Source organism: Ochotona curzoniae, unplaced genomic scaffold (assembly GCF_017591425.1).
Source record: "Ochotona curzoniae isolate NIBS_2020 unplaced genomic scaffold, NIBS_Ocur_1.0 contig_3819, whole genome shotgun sequence".
Lineage (NCBI taxonomy): Eukaryota > Metazoa > Chordata > Mammalia > Lagomorpha > Ochotonidae > Ochotona > Ochotona curzoniae.
Genome location: NW_024466004.1, coordinates 4,705,125 through 4,720,652, shown reverse-complemented (window position 1 = coordinate 4,720,652; position 15,528 = coordinate 4,705,125). Strand labels below are relative to the sequence as shown.

Here is a 15,528-nt window from a genome sequence, read left to right as displayed (position 1 = left end):
CATCATTTTGTCCTACCAAAAATTTTTTTTCTCACATGGTTATGATTGTTTGCTTTCATTTATTTATTTATTTTAGATTTATTTATTTATTTTAAAGATTTATTTACTTTAAGGAGTTACAGAGGGAGAGAATCTGTAAGTCCTTCATCTTAAGGTATACTCCCCAGATGGCTGCAATGCCCAGAGCTGAGTCAGGCTGAAGCCAGCAGTCAGGAGTTTACTCTCAGATCTCCTGTGTGCATGAACTGGTACCCATATAGGATGCTGGCAGCGGCTGCACCTGCTGCACCACAGTGTGGACCCATATTGGTTTAATAATCTGAAATTTATAATTTGTCTATCAATGAATAGGTTGATCACTTCTCAGTGATTACCCAAGTTTGATATCTATTATTTTTTGTTAATGGGTTATATACATGGATAGACAAACAGGTAGATGGAGCAGGAAGTAAGAGAAGAAAAGGAGAGGGATAATTGGTAAAGATACAACACATTTGTGAGGTTTTTAGGGGGCAATAGTGTTCAAATCACTTTTCAACAGCATTGGCTGAGCATCCTCTCAGCATCTGGCATGTCTGGGGCCCTGGGGAGACGGGAGAGAAAGCCATGCAACGCCTCTCCTCTCCTGGGACTGGCAAGCCAGTGGAGAACAGGAATTATTGCATGAGATCATACACCCAATGTGACTGTTGCCCAACAAAATCCACGATTATATTTGCAATTTCAAATTTCCTCTCTCACATGTTGAATTTTAATTCCAGCTCCACTTGTTGCATAACTCAGATGGATACAAAACAGTGCTTCTGGCACGTACATCCTTCCACTTGATCACTCAACCCCTGGGGAAACCATGGAGGCTGGAGGGACAGCAGCTCTTAGCTCTTCCCTGTCTGGTGCCTTCCTGAGAAGGTCTGTGAGCTGAAGCAGTCTCACCATGGAAGCCCCACTGTTCCCTCAGGGAGGACTTGGGGGTCAGCGGCTGTGGGAGGCCACAGCATCTCTGTAGCATGTGAACCTTCTGCTCACTGCCCTGCTCACAGCCCCATCCCCGCTCCCCATCACTGCTCAGAGAAGGCTCATTGGCAGTGGACACAACCACCAGAGAGAGCCACCTGCAGCCTGAAGGATGGTACCTCTTCAGTGCAGAAATTAGCTTTGCTGCTTTTCCTCTTTGTCGTTCCTAAAGAAATGTTTTTGTGTGACTGCAACTGGACAATCAAGGCTCCTCTTCCCTTGTGTAACAGCAGACTTCCCTTTGCTGCCTAACATACTACCAGCCCAGAAGAGTTGTTTTCCTGCACGTTGCATAGTAACTCGTTATCTCATAATAGTTGCATTAGCTAAGAGTCTGCTGCACCGACCTTTTTGGGTACCTAATAAAACTGGACATGATGGGCTGCAGCCAAAACAGTAACTTGCCTGACGAGAATGGCTAGACAGCTACCTTACAGTTCCAACCCTGCCCAATGACACATCCCATGGCATTTCAGTGCCATCTTTGAGCACACCGTGCACACAAGTCTCATTTATTAAGGCATATGGTCTGCACTTATTGTGTTCCATCACTGAGTTTTGACCACTCCCCCATTAACTTCATAAACTCCCCAGTTCCCTCTCTGAATAAGGAGACAAATTTAGGTTTTGTTATTATTTTTCACATCACTGTGCAGGCTTTTGATAATGGCTTTATTATTTTTCAGAAATTGCAGTGGGCATTTTTCTGATGAGTAGTAGAGGCTTGAGTGGGCCGGCCTGCTGCTTCACAGCATGTCTGTAAGTTTTGGAGACACTAGGAGAAAACATCTAAACTAACTCTGTGATCCCAAGCATACTGTATACTCAACTCACCTGATTTCCCTCAGACACTTAGCTTTGCCACTATCAACCTGGATGAGGAACCCATGTCTCTCCTAGCTTTCTATTCCGTCAAACAGACGTGATCACAGACTCTACCAGTTTGGTTGCTGTGAAGACTAAATAAATTAACGTGTATGAGTGCTGGTGTTGTAGCACTATGGGTTAATCCTCTGCTTGCCATGCCCACATCCCATATCAGATCACAGATACTAATCTTGGCTAATCTACTTCCAATCTAGTGGCCTAATACATCTAGGAAGCAGCATTGGATGGCTCAACAACTTGAGCCCTTGCCACCCAGCGGGGAGACCTGGATGGAGTTCTTGGCTCCTTGTTTCAGCCTGGCCTACCCTTACCTATTGTAGGTATTTGGAGAATGGATGCGTGGATGAAGAAATCTATCCTAAACACTCTCTCCCTTGCCTTTCAAAAAAGTCAATAAATGTTTTTTGAAAAATTAATGTATCTGAAAAGCTTACAGCAGTCTTGCCCCACATAAGACTTTTGCAATCACTAGTGATTATTTTAACATTTATTTGTTCTCTCCTTCTCTTTCTCTCTCTTCCTCTCTCTACTTTGGAGGGCTCAGGTACAGCCCAGCCCAGAAAGCAAGAGCAGACTCCTCCCCTAAGGATCCTTCTTGTCCATGGTCTATGATAATGCCTTTCTTAAATATAACAAAGCAGGGAAAGCAGGAGTATTAATTGTTCCATAATGCAGGATTGACCCAGGATTCACTGCACATTTCCTTTCTTTCTAGATTTATTTTTATTTGAAAGGCAGAACTACAGAGAGAAGGAAAGACAGAAATCTTCCATCCACTGACTCACTCTTCAGTTGGTTGTAACAGCTGAAGCTGCATAGTCAGGAGCCAGGAGACCCCTCTGCATCTCCTATGTAGATGCAGCAGCCAAGAGCTTGAGTATCCTCTACTGCTTTCCCAGAGAGCTGGACTGCAAGTGAAGCAGCTAGAATTCGAACCGGTGCCCGTAATGGATGCTGGTGCCACAAGAGGAGGCTTAGCTTACTATGCTATGGCACCGGTCCCCTGCAACCCTTCTTGAATCCCAACCAAGTGAATGGAACAGTCAAGATTTGAACTGGGACTCATATGAGATGCCAGTGTTGCAGGCAGAAGATTAATTTGTTACACCACAGTGCTGGCCTATTCACTTTTCAAAGTGTTCCAGTATCCTCAGCTAAAGAAAGTCAAAGTCACCTTGCAAATCTTGCAGGACACAAATGGCAATTGATACACTAGAACTGCCACTCTCGGGAAATCAAACACTCCCTCTATGACAAATAACTCCCTTCCCTGCCCCACTCCCAAGTATTGAGTTTAAAATCATTTCTTAAAAAAGTAACTGTGGGGAAAAAAGCAACTATGATCCAAGAGCCATATTTATCAACTTGGTAAAAAAAAAAAAAACCTCAAAGACAAATCACACTATTTTTAAAAAATGACTCAATTAAAATGTAAGTCATTTGGAAACCTCAAGAAACTGTACTATAAGCCATTTAAAAAAAAAAAAAGAAAGTTTAGAGAACAGACTTTTTTCTATTGAGCTATTTGTGCTTGTCAATCAACCTGTCACACAATCCCAAACTAATCTTCCTGAAGCACTGCTCTGTTTGTGCCACATCCCTGCTAATAAAACAGCTGATGGCTCCCTACAGTCAACTAAATGAAATCCAGATTCTTCTCACTGGTTCTCCTGGCCCCATACAATCTGCTCCTCCCTGGCTCTCTGGTTTTATGAAATGGGGTCACAAATGTGCTCACATCACAACGCAGGTGTGCAGACTTCCTGATACTTCTGTAACAAATCCAATCTTCCTGATGGGTCCCTCCCTACCATGTGCTTGTATTTCTCAGTAGTCTCTGACTTAAAGACCCCTGTTTCACAGCACCAAGACACTTTCCCGTAATAGCTCTGGTGTGTCTGGGCTCGCTAAGCAACATGAGGGCAGATGGGGGCTCTGTTTTGGTGGGGAGGCTGTCTCAGACCTACCTGCATGAGTCTCAGGCAGGGGTTGGTGCTTGGCACTGCAGCTTCTGAACTACTACAAACCCTATTGGACCTACAGGGTTTCCCAGTGGCCACACTGACAGAAGGGATTCAGGAAGCAAAGCTGGTTTACTGCTAAGCAAAGATGTAAAGAGCATGTTTCCTATCCCACTTAACAGTCCTTGGGTTTTTAGACCATTTGGGCTGAGGTAAAAAGATACTATGTACAGGGTAGCTTTAAATCAACAGACAATTATCCATGACAGTTTTGAAAGCCAGGAACTGTGAAATCCAAGATTAAGAACCCAGCAGACTCAATGCCTAGTGAGGATCTGACTGCAGGTTAAGGTGAATCCCATTCACAATGGCTAAGCCTGATGGCCATAACCATGACCTAGTTACCTCCTAATACTATCACCTTGCGGTTAGTATTTCAATGCATAAACTTTGGGACAACACAAACATTTAGACCATAGCATACTCAAAGTAGGCTTTCCCATGTGGTAAGGGCCAGTTTGTTCCTACTGGTGGTTTCTTTTCTGCTTCAGTGTTCTCACACCACACTGCATAATGCCCCTCAACACTGAGGTATAACCCAAAATCCAAGCAAGAGCTTAAAAGATGGCTAATATGAGTAAAAATCACCTTCTAGATGTGGTAAATCCATGCTAACTTTATTTAAATGTCATTATGATGCAGGGTCCACATGCTTGGACCCTCCTCTGTTGCACCTGTCTCCTCTCTCCTGAGTGGTACCTTTGTTTCCTTGACGGTCCCCCACAGCCTCCCACCTTCGTGTACTAAGATCACATAATCAGTCTATGGCCATACCACCCTGAACGCGCCCGATCTTGTCTGTCTGAGATCACATAATCAGCCAGCACCCATTCCTTTCCCTGGCTCTTGGTACCATACTACTTTCCCCTTTACATGCCTTAAGACACCAATGTTCTCAGGTGTATGAGACCTGAGAAAAATCAGATGATGTATTCAATTGCCTCTGAATTTAAAAAACTACAACTTATGTTATGAAGAGGCAAGCAAAAAATTCTGGAGATCATACAAATCAAAACTGGACCTATAGAAGGAGTTAAGTGAAGTAGAGAAAGAATAATGAAAAGGTATAGATGACTGCCTGTTTATTATACATTGGGTATGAAGATGAAAAAGTGAATCACGGTGCACCACCATGTCATCTGAATTTGGAAATATTTAAGTTATCTCTTTACTTCCCATAGTCTTGGTTGTCATTTCCATGTCCCATTTTTGCAGCTGTCACACTGTTTGGGTTCTCCCTTCCAAATGCCCACTTGATATAGTAAATGAAAAATGTGTATATAGTCACCAGGCATGTCTACCAACATTCAGTTTCCTATTTTCCAGTTACACGGTGCAGCCATATCTCCCTGTCCTCTGTGAAGGTAAATGCGGATGTGCACCTTGCTCTGGCTAAGAAAGTACAAACACTGGGGACATGTGTCCCTCAAGGAATAATGATTTTTTAAAAATCTAGTGTATTTTTATTTGAAAGTCAGATTTACACAGAGAGAAAGATAGAGAGAGATCTTTCATTATTGGTTCACTCCCCAAATTGTCACAATAGCCAGAATGTAACCAAATCAAAGCCAGGAGCTACGGCCCTCTTGAGGGTCTCTCACATGGATTCAGAGGTCCAACAACTTGAGCCATCCTCCACTGCTTTCCAGGTTATAAGCAAATTGCTGGATCAGAAATGAAGCAGTTAGGATACAAACCAATGCTCTTACAGGGTGTTGGCAAAGCAGGCAGAGGCTACTCGACTATGCCACTGTGCTGGCCCCTGGAGGGATAACTTCTAAGAACCAACAGACTGTCTGCCACATCTTCATCGCTCTGTGACAGTAGTTATGTAAACAGTTTAGATTCTTGAGAAACCATGATATGCACATATGACCTACTCACTTTAAACCTTTGTTGGGTTTATGTTACTGAAATTTTGTGACTGTTTTTATGGTGGTAACACCAGGCCCACTGTTTAGTAAGGTCCCCAGAGGCCAGCATCCTCCATCCAACTCTTCTTTCAGCCAAACAGAACAGAAATCTTGGCAAAAACAGAACCCTGAGACTCATTTCTCCCTGTACCCATCGAGTCTGTTGCTGTTTTACCTCCAGGGTGTCCCTTATTCTTTTCTTCCCTCCTATTCTGGTGCATTCACCCAAGGTTGGGAATGCAAAATGCATTTTCTGTGGCTGACAAGGTTGAAAGAGCTGCCCACAAGCTCTTTTTTTTCTCCCTGACCCTATACATGTCAGACTCACCTTCCTAAAGGACAAGACTGATTAAATCCTCCCTTCTCCCCCTTACACTGCTCCCTGCTTCTTACTAGACCACAAAAATCCTTCCTATAGGAATCTGGGATCTCTATGGCATGTTGCCAACATACCTGTATGGCCCTATGTTTCATCGTCCCTCCGAATTCATCATTCATTTGAACAAAGCCTCATGATTTGCAGTAATGTAAACCTGCTCTACTCAGGCTCTCCCATGCTGTTCTGCTTCAGCACTGGATGCTTCCCTCATTTCTACCTCAACTGCAGAGTCTGCCTCAAATGACACTTTCTTTTTGGGGTGACTGGGTACAGGATGCAGGGAGCCAGAAAACAATTTGCTAAATTATATACAAATTGTCAAAAGCACAAGAAAGTACCCTAGGACATTTTTATCACACATCAAATCATCTCTAAACTCATGGTTTAACTCATAATTGTATATTTTCCAACAAGTTTTTTTTTTTAATATTTACCAAGCACATATCTTTCTCCTTCTAAACCTAAGTATTTTATTCTTAGCTTAGGTTATTCTGCTTTGTTTGGGGGTAATTTTAAAAATTTTCCCTATCCTCATTACAAGGTCATTATTACTTTTTAAATAATACCTGGTGTATCCTTATATCTCCAATACTAGATGGTTGCTTTGCATAGGATGTGCTCAACTCATACTTGAGTAACTGAACTAGAGTGAAAACAACCATACTTCGGTCTCCTTCATCATGCCTTTAACTGAGCAATGATTGAGATGCAAATACGAAATGCATGTGTGTCTCTGCCACAGCCTGGAGAATCATCGCATCCAGCTGCTCTTCATAAAGTTCCCCTTGAGAACACTGCTCCTCTCTTAAGCAGTCCTTCTCCCAAGTGTGGGCAACAACGAGTTAACTGAACAAATTATGTATCTACAGAATTAGCTCAGATACGAATCTTAAGTAACCAGAGAAAAATGAAAGTAGGTTAAATTAATATGGAAGTAGGTTAAATTAATTAATTAATTAGGTTTATGATGTATGGAATTAAAAGACACATTTATTTTGGTGCAAACGTTCATGGAAAAGGTGTCACATGGAAAAAAAATCTCAACTCTTTGCACCCAATCAAGCTAATATTTTGATCCCATTTTCTGAGAATGCTCTGAAATCCTCTGAGTTACCAGAAATCACATCCATAGCTACATCCTTCTGCACAATATGCCCAAACCCCAGATCCTTTACCTTTAATGAGAGCCTGAAACTCTCTGTGCTTGACCGTGCCTCTCTGGAGATCAATCTTCAGGGTCATGAGCAGCACGAACAGGAATTTGTGGTTTTCATACAGACCTCTGACCGAATATGTGAAAACTTCATAGGTCAGATACTCAATAATATTTGTAATTCTCTTCTGAGGCAATGGAGACTTTTCAGATCTGTAATATGTTTTTTAAAAAAAGTTTTTAAAAAATCCTTAGCACCACACACATTCTAAGTTACTGCTGTGAGTTGACTGGGACAGAGACCATTAGACTCACCTGGCCATGGACTGGTCAAACAACTTCAAGAACTGGGCCAGCGATGTCTGGTACATGATGTTGACCATGCTCATTTCAGTGATGAGAAAGTAGAGGATGCTCCCGCGGGTGGCTGCTGGCCGGAACTCCTCCTGAGCCATGTTGATCTTGATCTCCGTTTCTGCTGCCACATGGAGCTTTTCGCTTACTTCAGCTGCTGTCTGCTTGGTGGTTCGGAGGACGCCAATTAGAGACTCATCATCCACCAAGGAACCTAAAAGAAAGAAACCCAACCGGAAAAGCATAGAACATCAGATGAACCGTCACAAGCCAAGACGTACAACCTCTGAAATGATACTGCTGCTTTCCAACTTGACTTCTCCAAAGCCCACAGGCTAGCAGAAGAGTAACATATTTAGATTCCAAAAGGTTTCTACGTACCAGCCAGTGCCTGAATCCTTCTAAACATTTCTCCCCAGAGATTATCCCCGACTTTGTCTGAGAATCCACAAACGGCAGTCTGCATGACTCATGAGTTTTCAAATGTGTGAAGACCATGATCCATGATCACATAAGCAGAGGTATCAGCTCTTCCTCAGATGACAGACATTCAAGCCCATCATCAGCTAGTGACTCACTTCCCAAGTGTGCCCTGATTGCCCATCCTGCTTATCTCAGGATGTGAGCCAATGTGAACGCTTCACGTACATGGCCTACCAGCTAGCAGCTGAATGAGACACTCTCCTCCCACTGCTTGAGTGGGATAGTTCTTGTCTCAGACAGTCCTGGTCAGTGGGATGGTCCTTGTCTCAGAGAGTCCTGGTCCCTGTGTCCCTAACAAGAGTAAACTGTGGAGATAATACAAATGTCTCATCAGGAAGAGAAACACTGATTTTATTTTATGTTTCAGTCTTCGTTATTGTTTTTGGCAGAAATGAACTTGAAGAAGCCTATGAGAAGAAACTCGGTCTTAAGATCCAGAGAGACACTTGGGATGTGCACCCAGCAGTGCTTTGGTTTATTCTCCAGTGTTGGATGGCTGGTGAGTGCCACAGTAGGTGCTGAGGCCCTCAGGCAGGCATGCTGTTTCTGACATGGAAGTTCAACTTTGTGAGTGATCTTGGGGGAAAGACATCTTGAGCTGACACTTTCTTGGCTGGACCAGGGCAGCAGCCCTCCATACCTTGCTAATTCTCAGAATGCCCAGAGGCATCCCATGTGTCTAGGAGGTACTGGACCAAGAAGCAGTGCAAGTAAGTTAAACACATGGACTCTTCACTTGGCTTATCTGAAAGGTAAAGAGGTGTGTGTGTGTGTGTGTGTGTGTGTGTGTGTGTGTGTGTGTGTGTTTTAAAGATTTATTTTTCTTGGAAAGGCAAATTTACAGAGAAGGAAGGAAAGACACACACACACACACACACACACACACACACACACAACATACCACATACATAGCAGAGACAGTCAAATCTTCCATCTGCTGGTTCACTCCTCAAATGGCCAGAGTCAAGCCAGTTTGAACACAGGGCCTTGAGAAAGCAGCAGAGGGTAGGGTCCAAGAACTTGGGCCAACCTTTGATGCTTTCTCAGGCCATTAGCAGGCAGCTGGATCGAAGTGGAACAGCCAGGACTCAAACTGGTGCCCTATAGGCTTATGGCACAACTGGAGGAGATTCAGCCCATTATATCACAGTGATGGCTCCCTCAAGTTTTGTCTGTTTTTCAGCATAAGGACTACATTGCTACTGTGGTAAACTGACACTTTTAGACTGACAATATGCAGTGGAATTTAGGTGATTGTGATTTTCCTATGAGAGAACAATATGATGTTTGTTGGTTCTATATACTTTGGACAAAATTTTCCTTTCAGGTACTGTATGCAAAGGGAGTATATCGTCCCATTGGTGTGTGGGATCATCATCTGCCCGGAGGAGAAGCTACCCCTGACTTCCAAGTGAAAGGCCATGCCAAGTGAGAAGTGAGCTGGGCCTTTGGTAACCAAGCTTCTGTGACATATATCAAGCATGTGATATAGCCACTGTGGAAATTGTATTTCAATGCAAAATCAAACCATTGATCTTAAAAAGAATAATAAAAGCAACCACGGATTATACCTGTTAGTTTTCTTTGTACAATCAAATTAGCCTATTATGAATTCCCTAACTCTATGGGGAGTCCCTATTTTTCTCAGGAGAGAGCAACTGTATCAAGAAAACTGTTACTCTGATGCTCAATGTGTATGTGCGAATTTAAAAAACTCAGACTTTCTGTGCCCCTTCTTAACTAGTGTCTTTGTGGAAACTGCCTTGTTCATTTGTGCACTGGAAATTCACCAGCTTCCTAACAGGTGCTAAGCACACAGAGGGGATGCTCGTTCTGACTCCCAGTTTCCTGGCTTCCTCAGAACACAGTACCTTTTGTAGCGCTCAGCTTGTAGAGGAGGTTGTCCTCAAGCTCCTTCATCTTCCGCTTATTAAAAGTTACATCCTCCAAAAGCTTAACTCTCTCAGACTCCAACTCCTGGTATTAAAAAAAAAAAGAAAGAAAGAAAGAAAAAGTAAGACTAGCATCAGAATTGTAACTGACAGTTATTATGGCAAACTCAATTTACCAGTGTTTATTATCACATTAAAACATTTAAGCCGAAGTGCCTTTCCAATGATGGGGGAAATTACCACGATTAGGTAAATCTATCTGTATATATGTTTCTAAGGACGAATTAGAAAACTACACATACTGGCACTGAGGTTCCATCTTACGCTGGCATGCCAGAGCCAACTCTTTGCAGGAGGAAGTAGTGGACACGCAGAGGCCTGAATACCAAGAAATCAGGGGTTCTCCAGGTCAAACATGATCTTAGGACCAATGAGAAACCAAAGTGGCTGTTGTGGCACAGTCAGCTGCCAGGGCAAATGCATATCCATTTAAATTTGAATTTAATTTAACCAGAGATACTAAAAAGCAGTAAGTCATTACAGTCATATTCTCAATAGCAACCCTTAGAGCAACTGCTTTCTAATCCTAACAGAATTATACCTTGCCCTGAGAATTTGACCCTTTCAGAGTAATAGTAAACCAGGTAGTCAACCAAAAGCCCATCTGCTCAGTCAGCCTGTAGATGGTTTCCCTCTAACTCAAGTCTGTACAGCTGGAAGACAGGAACTTGTCCTATCCCTTTCTCTATTCCTGACAGCCCTTATCTTGAGGCACTACAGAGAAGGAACTCAAACCGATGAATATTTGTCCAGCTGGATGTTGTTCAGCTCCTTTATCATACGTTTGAAGAAGCTGGGAAACCAATAATGTTGACTCCAAATCGGGTACCAAATATAATACACCTAGCTGGTTCCTGGCTGAGTCAGACCTGGTACCCTTGATCTCCAACTCTGAGACTAGCATTCTTGCCACTGAACTATCAGACTTCTTGTGTTTTCTGGGGGTGATAAAGGTCTAGCTGGTGAGGAAAATGGCTAATGAATCACATTCATTACAATGCTCTCCCCCATGTGATTAAGTAGGAATCAAAAGGAAGTCACATGAGCTCCTTTTTCAAGTATGACATGAAAAACCAGGTCTCAAGGGTGCAGGGGCATGACCTGCAAGGCTTCTCTAGGATGCCTAGTAGATGGGAGACCCACATGCTGTTAAAGGTTACAACACTGTTTCAGGGACCCAAACAGTGGCTCACCACCCTATGGCACCAGCATCCTATATGGGTGCCAGTTTGTATACTGGGTGCTCTACTTCTGATCCAGTTCCCTGCTTGTGGCCTGGGAAAGCAGCAGAGAATGGTCCAAGTCCTCAGGACCCATGTGGGAGATCCAGAAGAAGCTGCTGGCCCCCAACTTCAGATCAGATCAGCTCAGCTCTGGCCATTTGGGTAGTGAACCAGTGAATGAAAGATCTTCTCTCTATACCTCTTTCTATAAAATCTGCCTTTAAAATAAAAATAAACACTTCTCACTCATTTTTCAACAAAATGACCCTATTTTTTTCTGGTGTTCTTTGATTCATCCATAAAAACGTAGAGGGTGGGGGAAGGTGCAGCAGGATTTTTAGAAGGATTAAGCATAATATTCAGGCAGCCATGTTGCACCATCAAGTGCGCCTTCTGTTTTCTCCAGTAAAGTTGGTACAAGCAGTTCAGACATCTCCAGAAGATGTCAAGGCCTAAACAGTGTGGGTGTGGGGTATCCTGGTGTGGGTGTGGTGGTATCTGGAAGTCAGAGCAGCCTGCATGAGGAAGCTGGACCAGTGGGAAACCAACTCAGAACAGAGTAACAGCACCTGACCAGTGAAAACACCAAGGACTAACTTCAACAGTGGACACCTGGCAGTCCTATAGGTGAAGAAAGCAGGGAGGCGCAGAGACAGGGTGCTCTCTGCTTGGCCGCGGAGGGGATAGTTTCCTTCTCAATCACCCAGGTTTGCTGAAAACTAGCATTATACAGCTATGTGTTCAGCTGAGATGGTACTTCATCGATTGCACTCCACTGGCTACCATTCAAGGGCTGCCCCCCAGCACGAGCCATCTCTACGAGGGGGCAAGGACTTCACTTCTGGTTTTGCACTCTCTCTTTGGTGCATGTATCATTTTCATTTCTCTTTTCCTCCTAGGATGTGTCTCCCTCCTTGCCGCCTGCTTGTCTTCTGTCATGCTTTATCTCATCCTCCCATCTTATGCCTCTCTGCGCTTATTTCTAGCCTAGCCTTTTTGTTGAATCCCTAATACTAAAATTAATTCTATTTAAGGAAAGTATAAACTTTCTCATGTTTATGTATATAGATATTCACATATGCAAATACACAATTATGTGTTATGCAAATATACTTCCTGCATAAATTTAATGTTTTCTATTATCTTAAAGCTTAATTTTATCACACACTAGTCTCTTAAAATCTTCCAACGTTGTTCTTTGTTTTATCAGAACCTTCAATTTAGTTAATTTCCCAGCTTTAGCACAAAGTTCATTTAATTAAAAATAAAGGTATGGCTCCCTCTATCATTAGATTATTATACTGTAGTGATTGAAATTACTAGGATCATTGTTTCACTGCATTTTTGAGGTGTGCCTATGACAACCCACAGGACTACAGAAATGACAATCAATATATCAAGAGGCTTAAAGGCAGAAGCAAGAAAGAGCTGTGTGTGTGTGTGTGTGTGTGTGTGTGTGTGTGTGTGTGTGTGTGTGTGTGTGTGTGTGTGTTTGGGGTTCAGGGGAGTTATATCTTTTGACAGGAGTCAAGGCCACAAAAGAAATGCTTCCTTATGTTAACAAAGGTATGTACGATTTGTTTCCATCTTGCGCTTTCCACATGCTCAGCAATTTTCTAAGACATCTTAAACATGCATTACAGCTGATTGTAAGCAGCAATTCTGTAACTTGGAAAAAAAGAGATTACCTGTTTCTCTGTTAGAATGACTCTCCTCAGTAACTGATTCTCAAGGCCTTTCATAGTAACCGTAAAATCAATGACAGATGTTTTAGCATTGATCTCAGGCGTAAAAGCAGGGTTTGGTAACTTTGTAGTTATATACAGTTTAAATGTTTCCAGGACATCACATTCCTTATCACCAACTTTCACCTACATACATTCAGGCATAAAATTAAAAACAGCTTAAAGAACAGGAAAAGGAAATTTTCAGTTCTGTTTAGGAAAGGATTTAGGAAAGTTCAGTGCTGTGAAACCTAAACGCATTGGAAAGGGAAGCTATCAGATTTTGACCGTTGATAATAAAGGTTATTCAATTTAGAATAAATCAAATCTGTGTTACTGCCTGAAGATGTTGTTAGCCATGATACCAAGGAAATCAAACAAAAAATTTGTGCAAATAAATGTTCAATAATGAAAACTCAAGCGCCCCTAATATTTGACTTTAAAATTCCAGAAAGCAAGAGAGCATGCCAAAAGTTCACAGGAAAAATGGAATTAAAAGATAAGCTTTCTATAAAAATAAAGATATGCTTATTTTGGTGGCTGACAATTTTGAAATCCATGCATACGAAGGATCTTCAAAAAGCTCATGAAAATACATACATGAAAAACCTATGCACAGATTTCAAACACTTTTTGTATCAAAATAAAGTTATCTTCTAATTCCATTTCCACAAACTCTTGGAAGTATCTTCATCATATCATTCTCTTCAGTTGTTCATAGTTCAGGAGCCACTGTTTTGTTTTCTCAGTTAAGAAAATTGTTTGCTACTAAAGATATTTGCTGTGTTTATTAGGCTTGACAACAGAAGGAGTTAATATAATTTGAAGGAAAAAAAATAACAATTATTTTTCAGAAAGATAACATTTAGCTTGCATATTACCACCTACAGAATGTTGGAAAGCAACAGGTTCTAGTTATTTAAAGCTCAGGTGGAAAAAACAGAAATTTTAATGTCCTAAATGTTTTCATTAATCATAATCCTGCAAGTGATAAAACTACGGCAAAAGCCGATAGCACATTCTTAGGTTCCATGCTTTCACATTACAGGTAAGAACCCAGGTGTCTTCTAACTACCCTCAGAAGTGGGGATCCTGACAGCACCTTTGACATGTGAAATATGACATATAACATAATCCAAACAAAGCAAAACAAACACTATATCACCTCCATTTACATGTGGAAGCTTAAAAAGCCGAACTGACAGAAATTGAGAATTGAACAGAAATTACAAGGGGTTGGGGGGGTAGGCAATTATGGGTAGACGTTGGTCATATGCAGATTTTCAGGTGTAATATGAACATGCCCCAGGTATCCAAGCTACAGCATGGTTGTGATGGAGGCAGTAATAGTCAGCTTTTCAAGCCATCTTCTAAGCCAGAGGATGGTGACAGCAGTGTGTGCCAAGGGAGGATCACGTTGGTAGACCAAGAGGCAGAGAGAGAGAGAAGCAGGACCCAACTCAGATGTTATAATCAACCCCCTAGACTCTCCTCTGAGAGGTTATAGTGGGGTTAAGTTTCCAGCCTTTCTATACTGTTAGCTCACGACTTTGAGGATCAAATGTCTGCATGAGCTTGGACTCCGGATCCTGTTCAACTCAGAGCAAACTTGTCAATTACTTGACTATGGCAATCCTCACACAATAGATACCTATGTGAAATCATTATGCTGTGCACTCCAAATATATGTAATGTTCATTTGTCAACTAAACAGTCTTTACAGTGCAGTTCAAAATTGTGGATGAATTCACAATATCCAAACAGCAAATCACCAACATTTTGTTCTTAGCTTCCTTATCTGAAATGAATAATCTCATAGCAGAGTGGTGATAAAACATTGACCGAGTTCCATTTGAATTTTTTCCTATAAACTTACTAAGGTTTAGGTATTTCTTAGATGAACTTTTGCTGAATGGATTCTTTTAAATGGCATATTAAAGGATTCACATTTTGGAGACATTTTAAAAATAAATCCATCTTTCTTTAATGAGAAAATTCTCATCCTTTACTTGTTAACAGATATTCAAGAAATTAAGCTGTCCTTCGTGGAATAAAAAACTCAAGAGCAATGCTGGCATTCCTCAAGAAATAAATTCAAAGAATGCCAAAGTCAGAGAATAATTCCAGTCTAAGACAAAACCACTTACATTGCAAACAATTCATGCTATCATTCACCATTGGGAATGCTATCCCCCAGCTTCCAGCCAAGTTGATGAATTTAGATGGAAAGTTAATAAAGAGAGAATGAACAAATCAATGTCTAAAGCCTTTATTAAAATGCCAATTTCTCCAGGGAGGAAATCTAGATTTTTCATGTAAGAATGTATACATGCCTTGTAAAACCAATTTTCTCAGAGTTGCTAAATCACGTATCTATTTTGTGTAACACAAACATATTAAGAATAGTGTTTCCCTTATATGTTT

The 15,528-nt window shown here is 41.6% G+C and overlaps 1 protein-coding gene across 2 annotated transcripts in view; it reads right to left on the bottom strand.

Annotated features, from left to right (window-relative positions):
- DNAH8 (dynein axonemal heavy chain 8) overlaps window positions 1–15,528 on the bottom strand; it is a 288,139-nt gene that overhangs the window by 76,541 nt on the left and 196,070 nt on the right. For both annotated transcript variants that reach the window (XM_040982961.1, XM_040982963.1), the window contains exons 72-75: window positions 13,069–13,251; window positions 10,077–10,182; window positions 7,684–7,936; window positions 7,391–7,581 (exon numbers count right to left, since the gene is read on the bottom strand). In XM_040982961.1, the coding sequence (XP_040838895.1) occupies window positions 7,391–7,581; window positions 7,684–7,936; window positions 10,077–10,182; window positions 13,069–13,251 (733 nt within the window). The remainder of the gene's footprint in view (window positions 1–7,390; window positions 7,582–7,683; window positions 7,937–10,076; window positions 10,183–13,068; window positions 13,252–15,528) is intronic.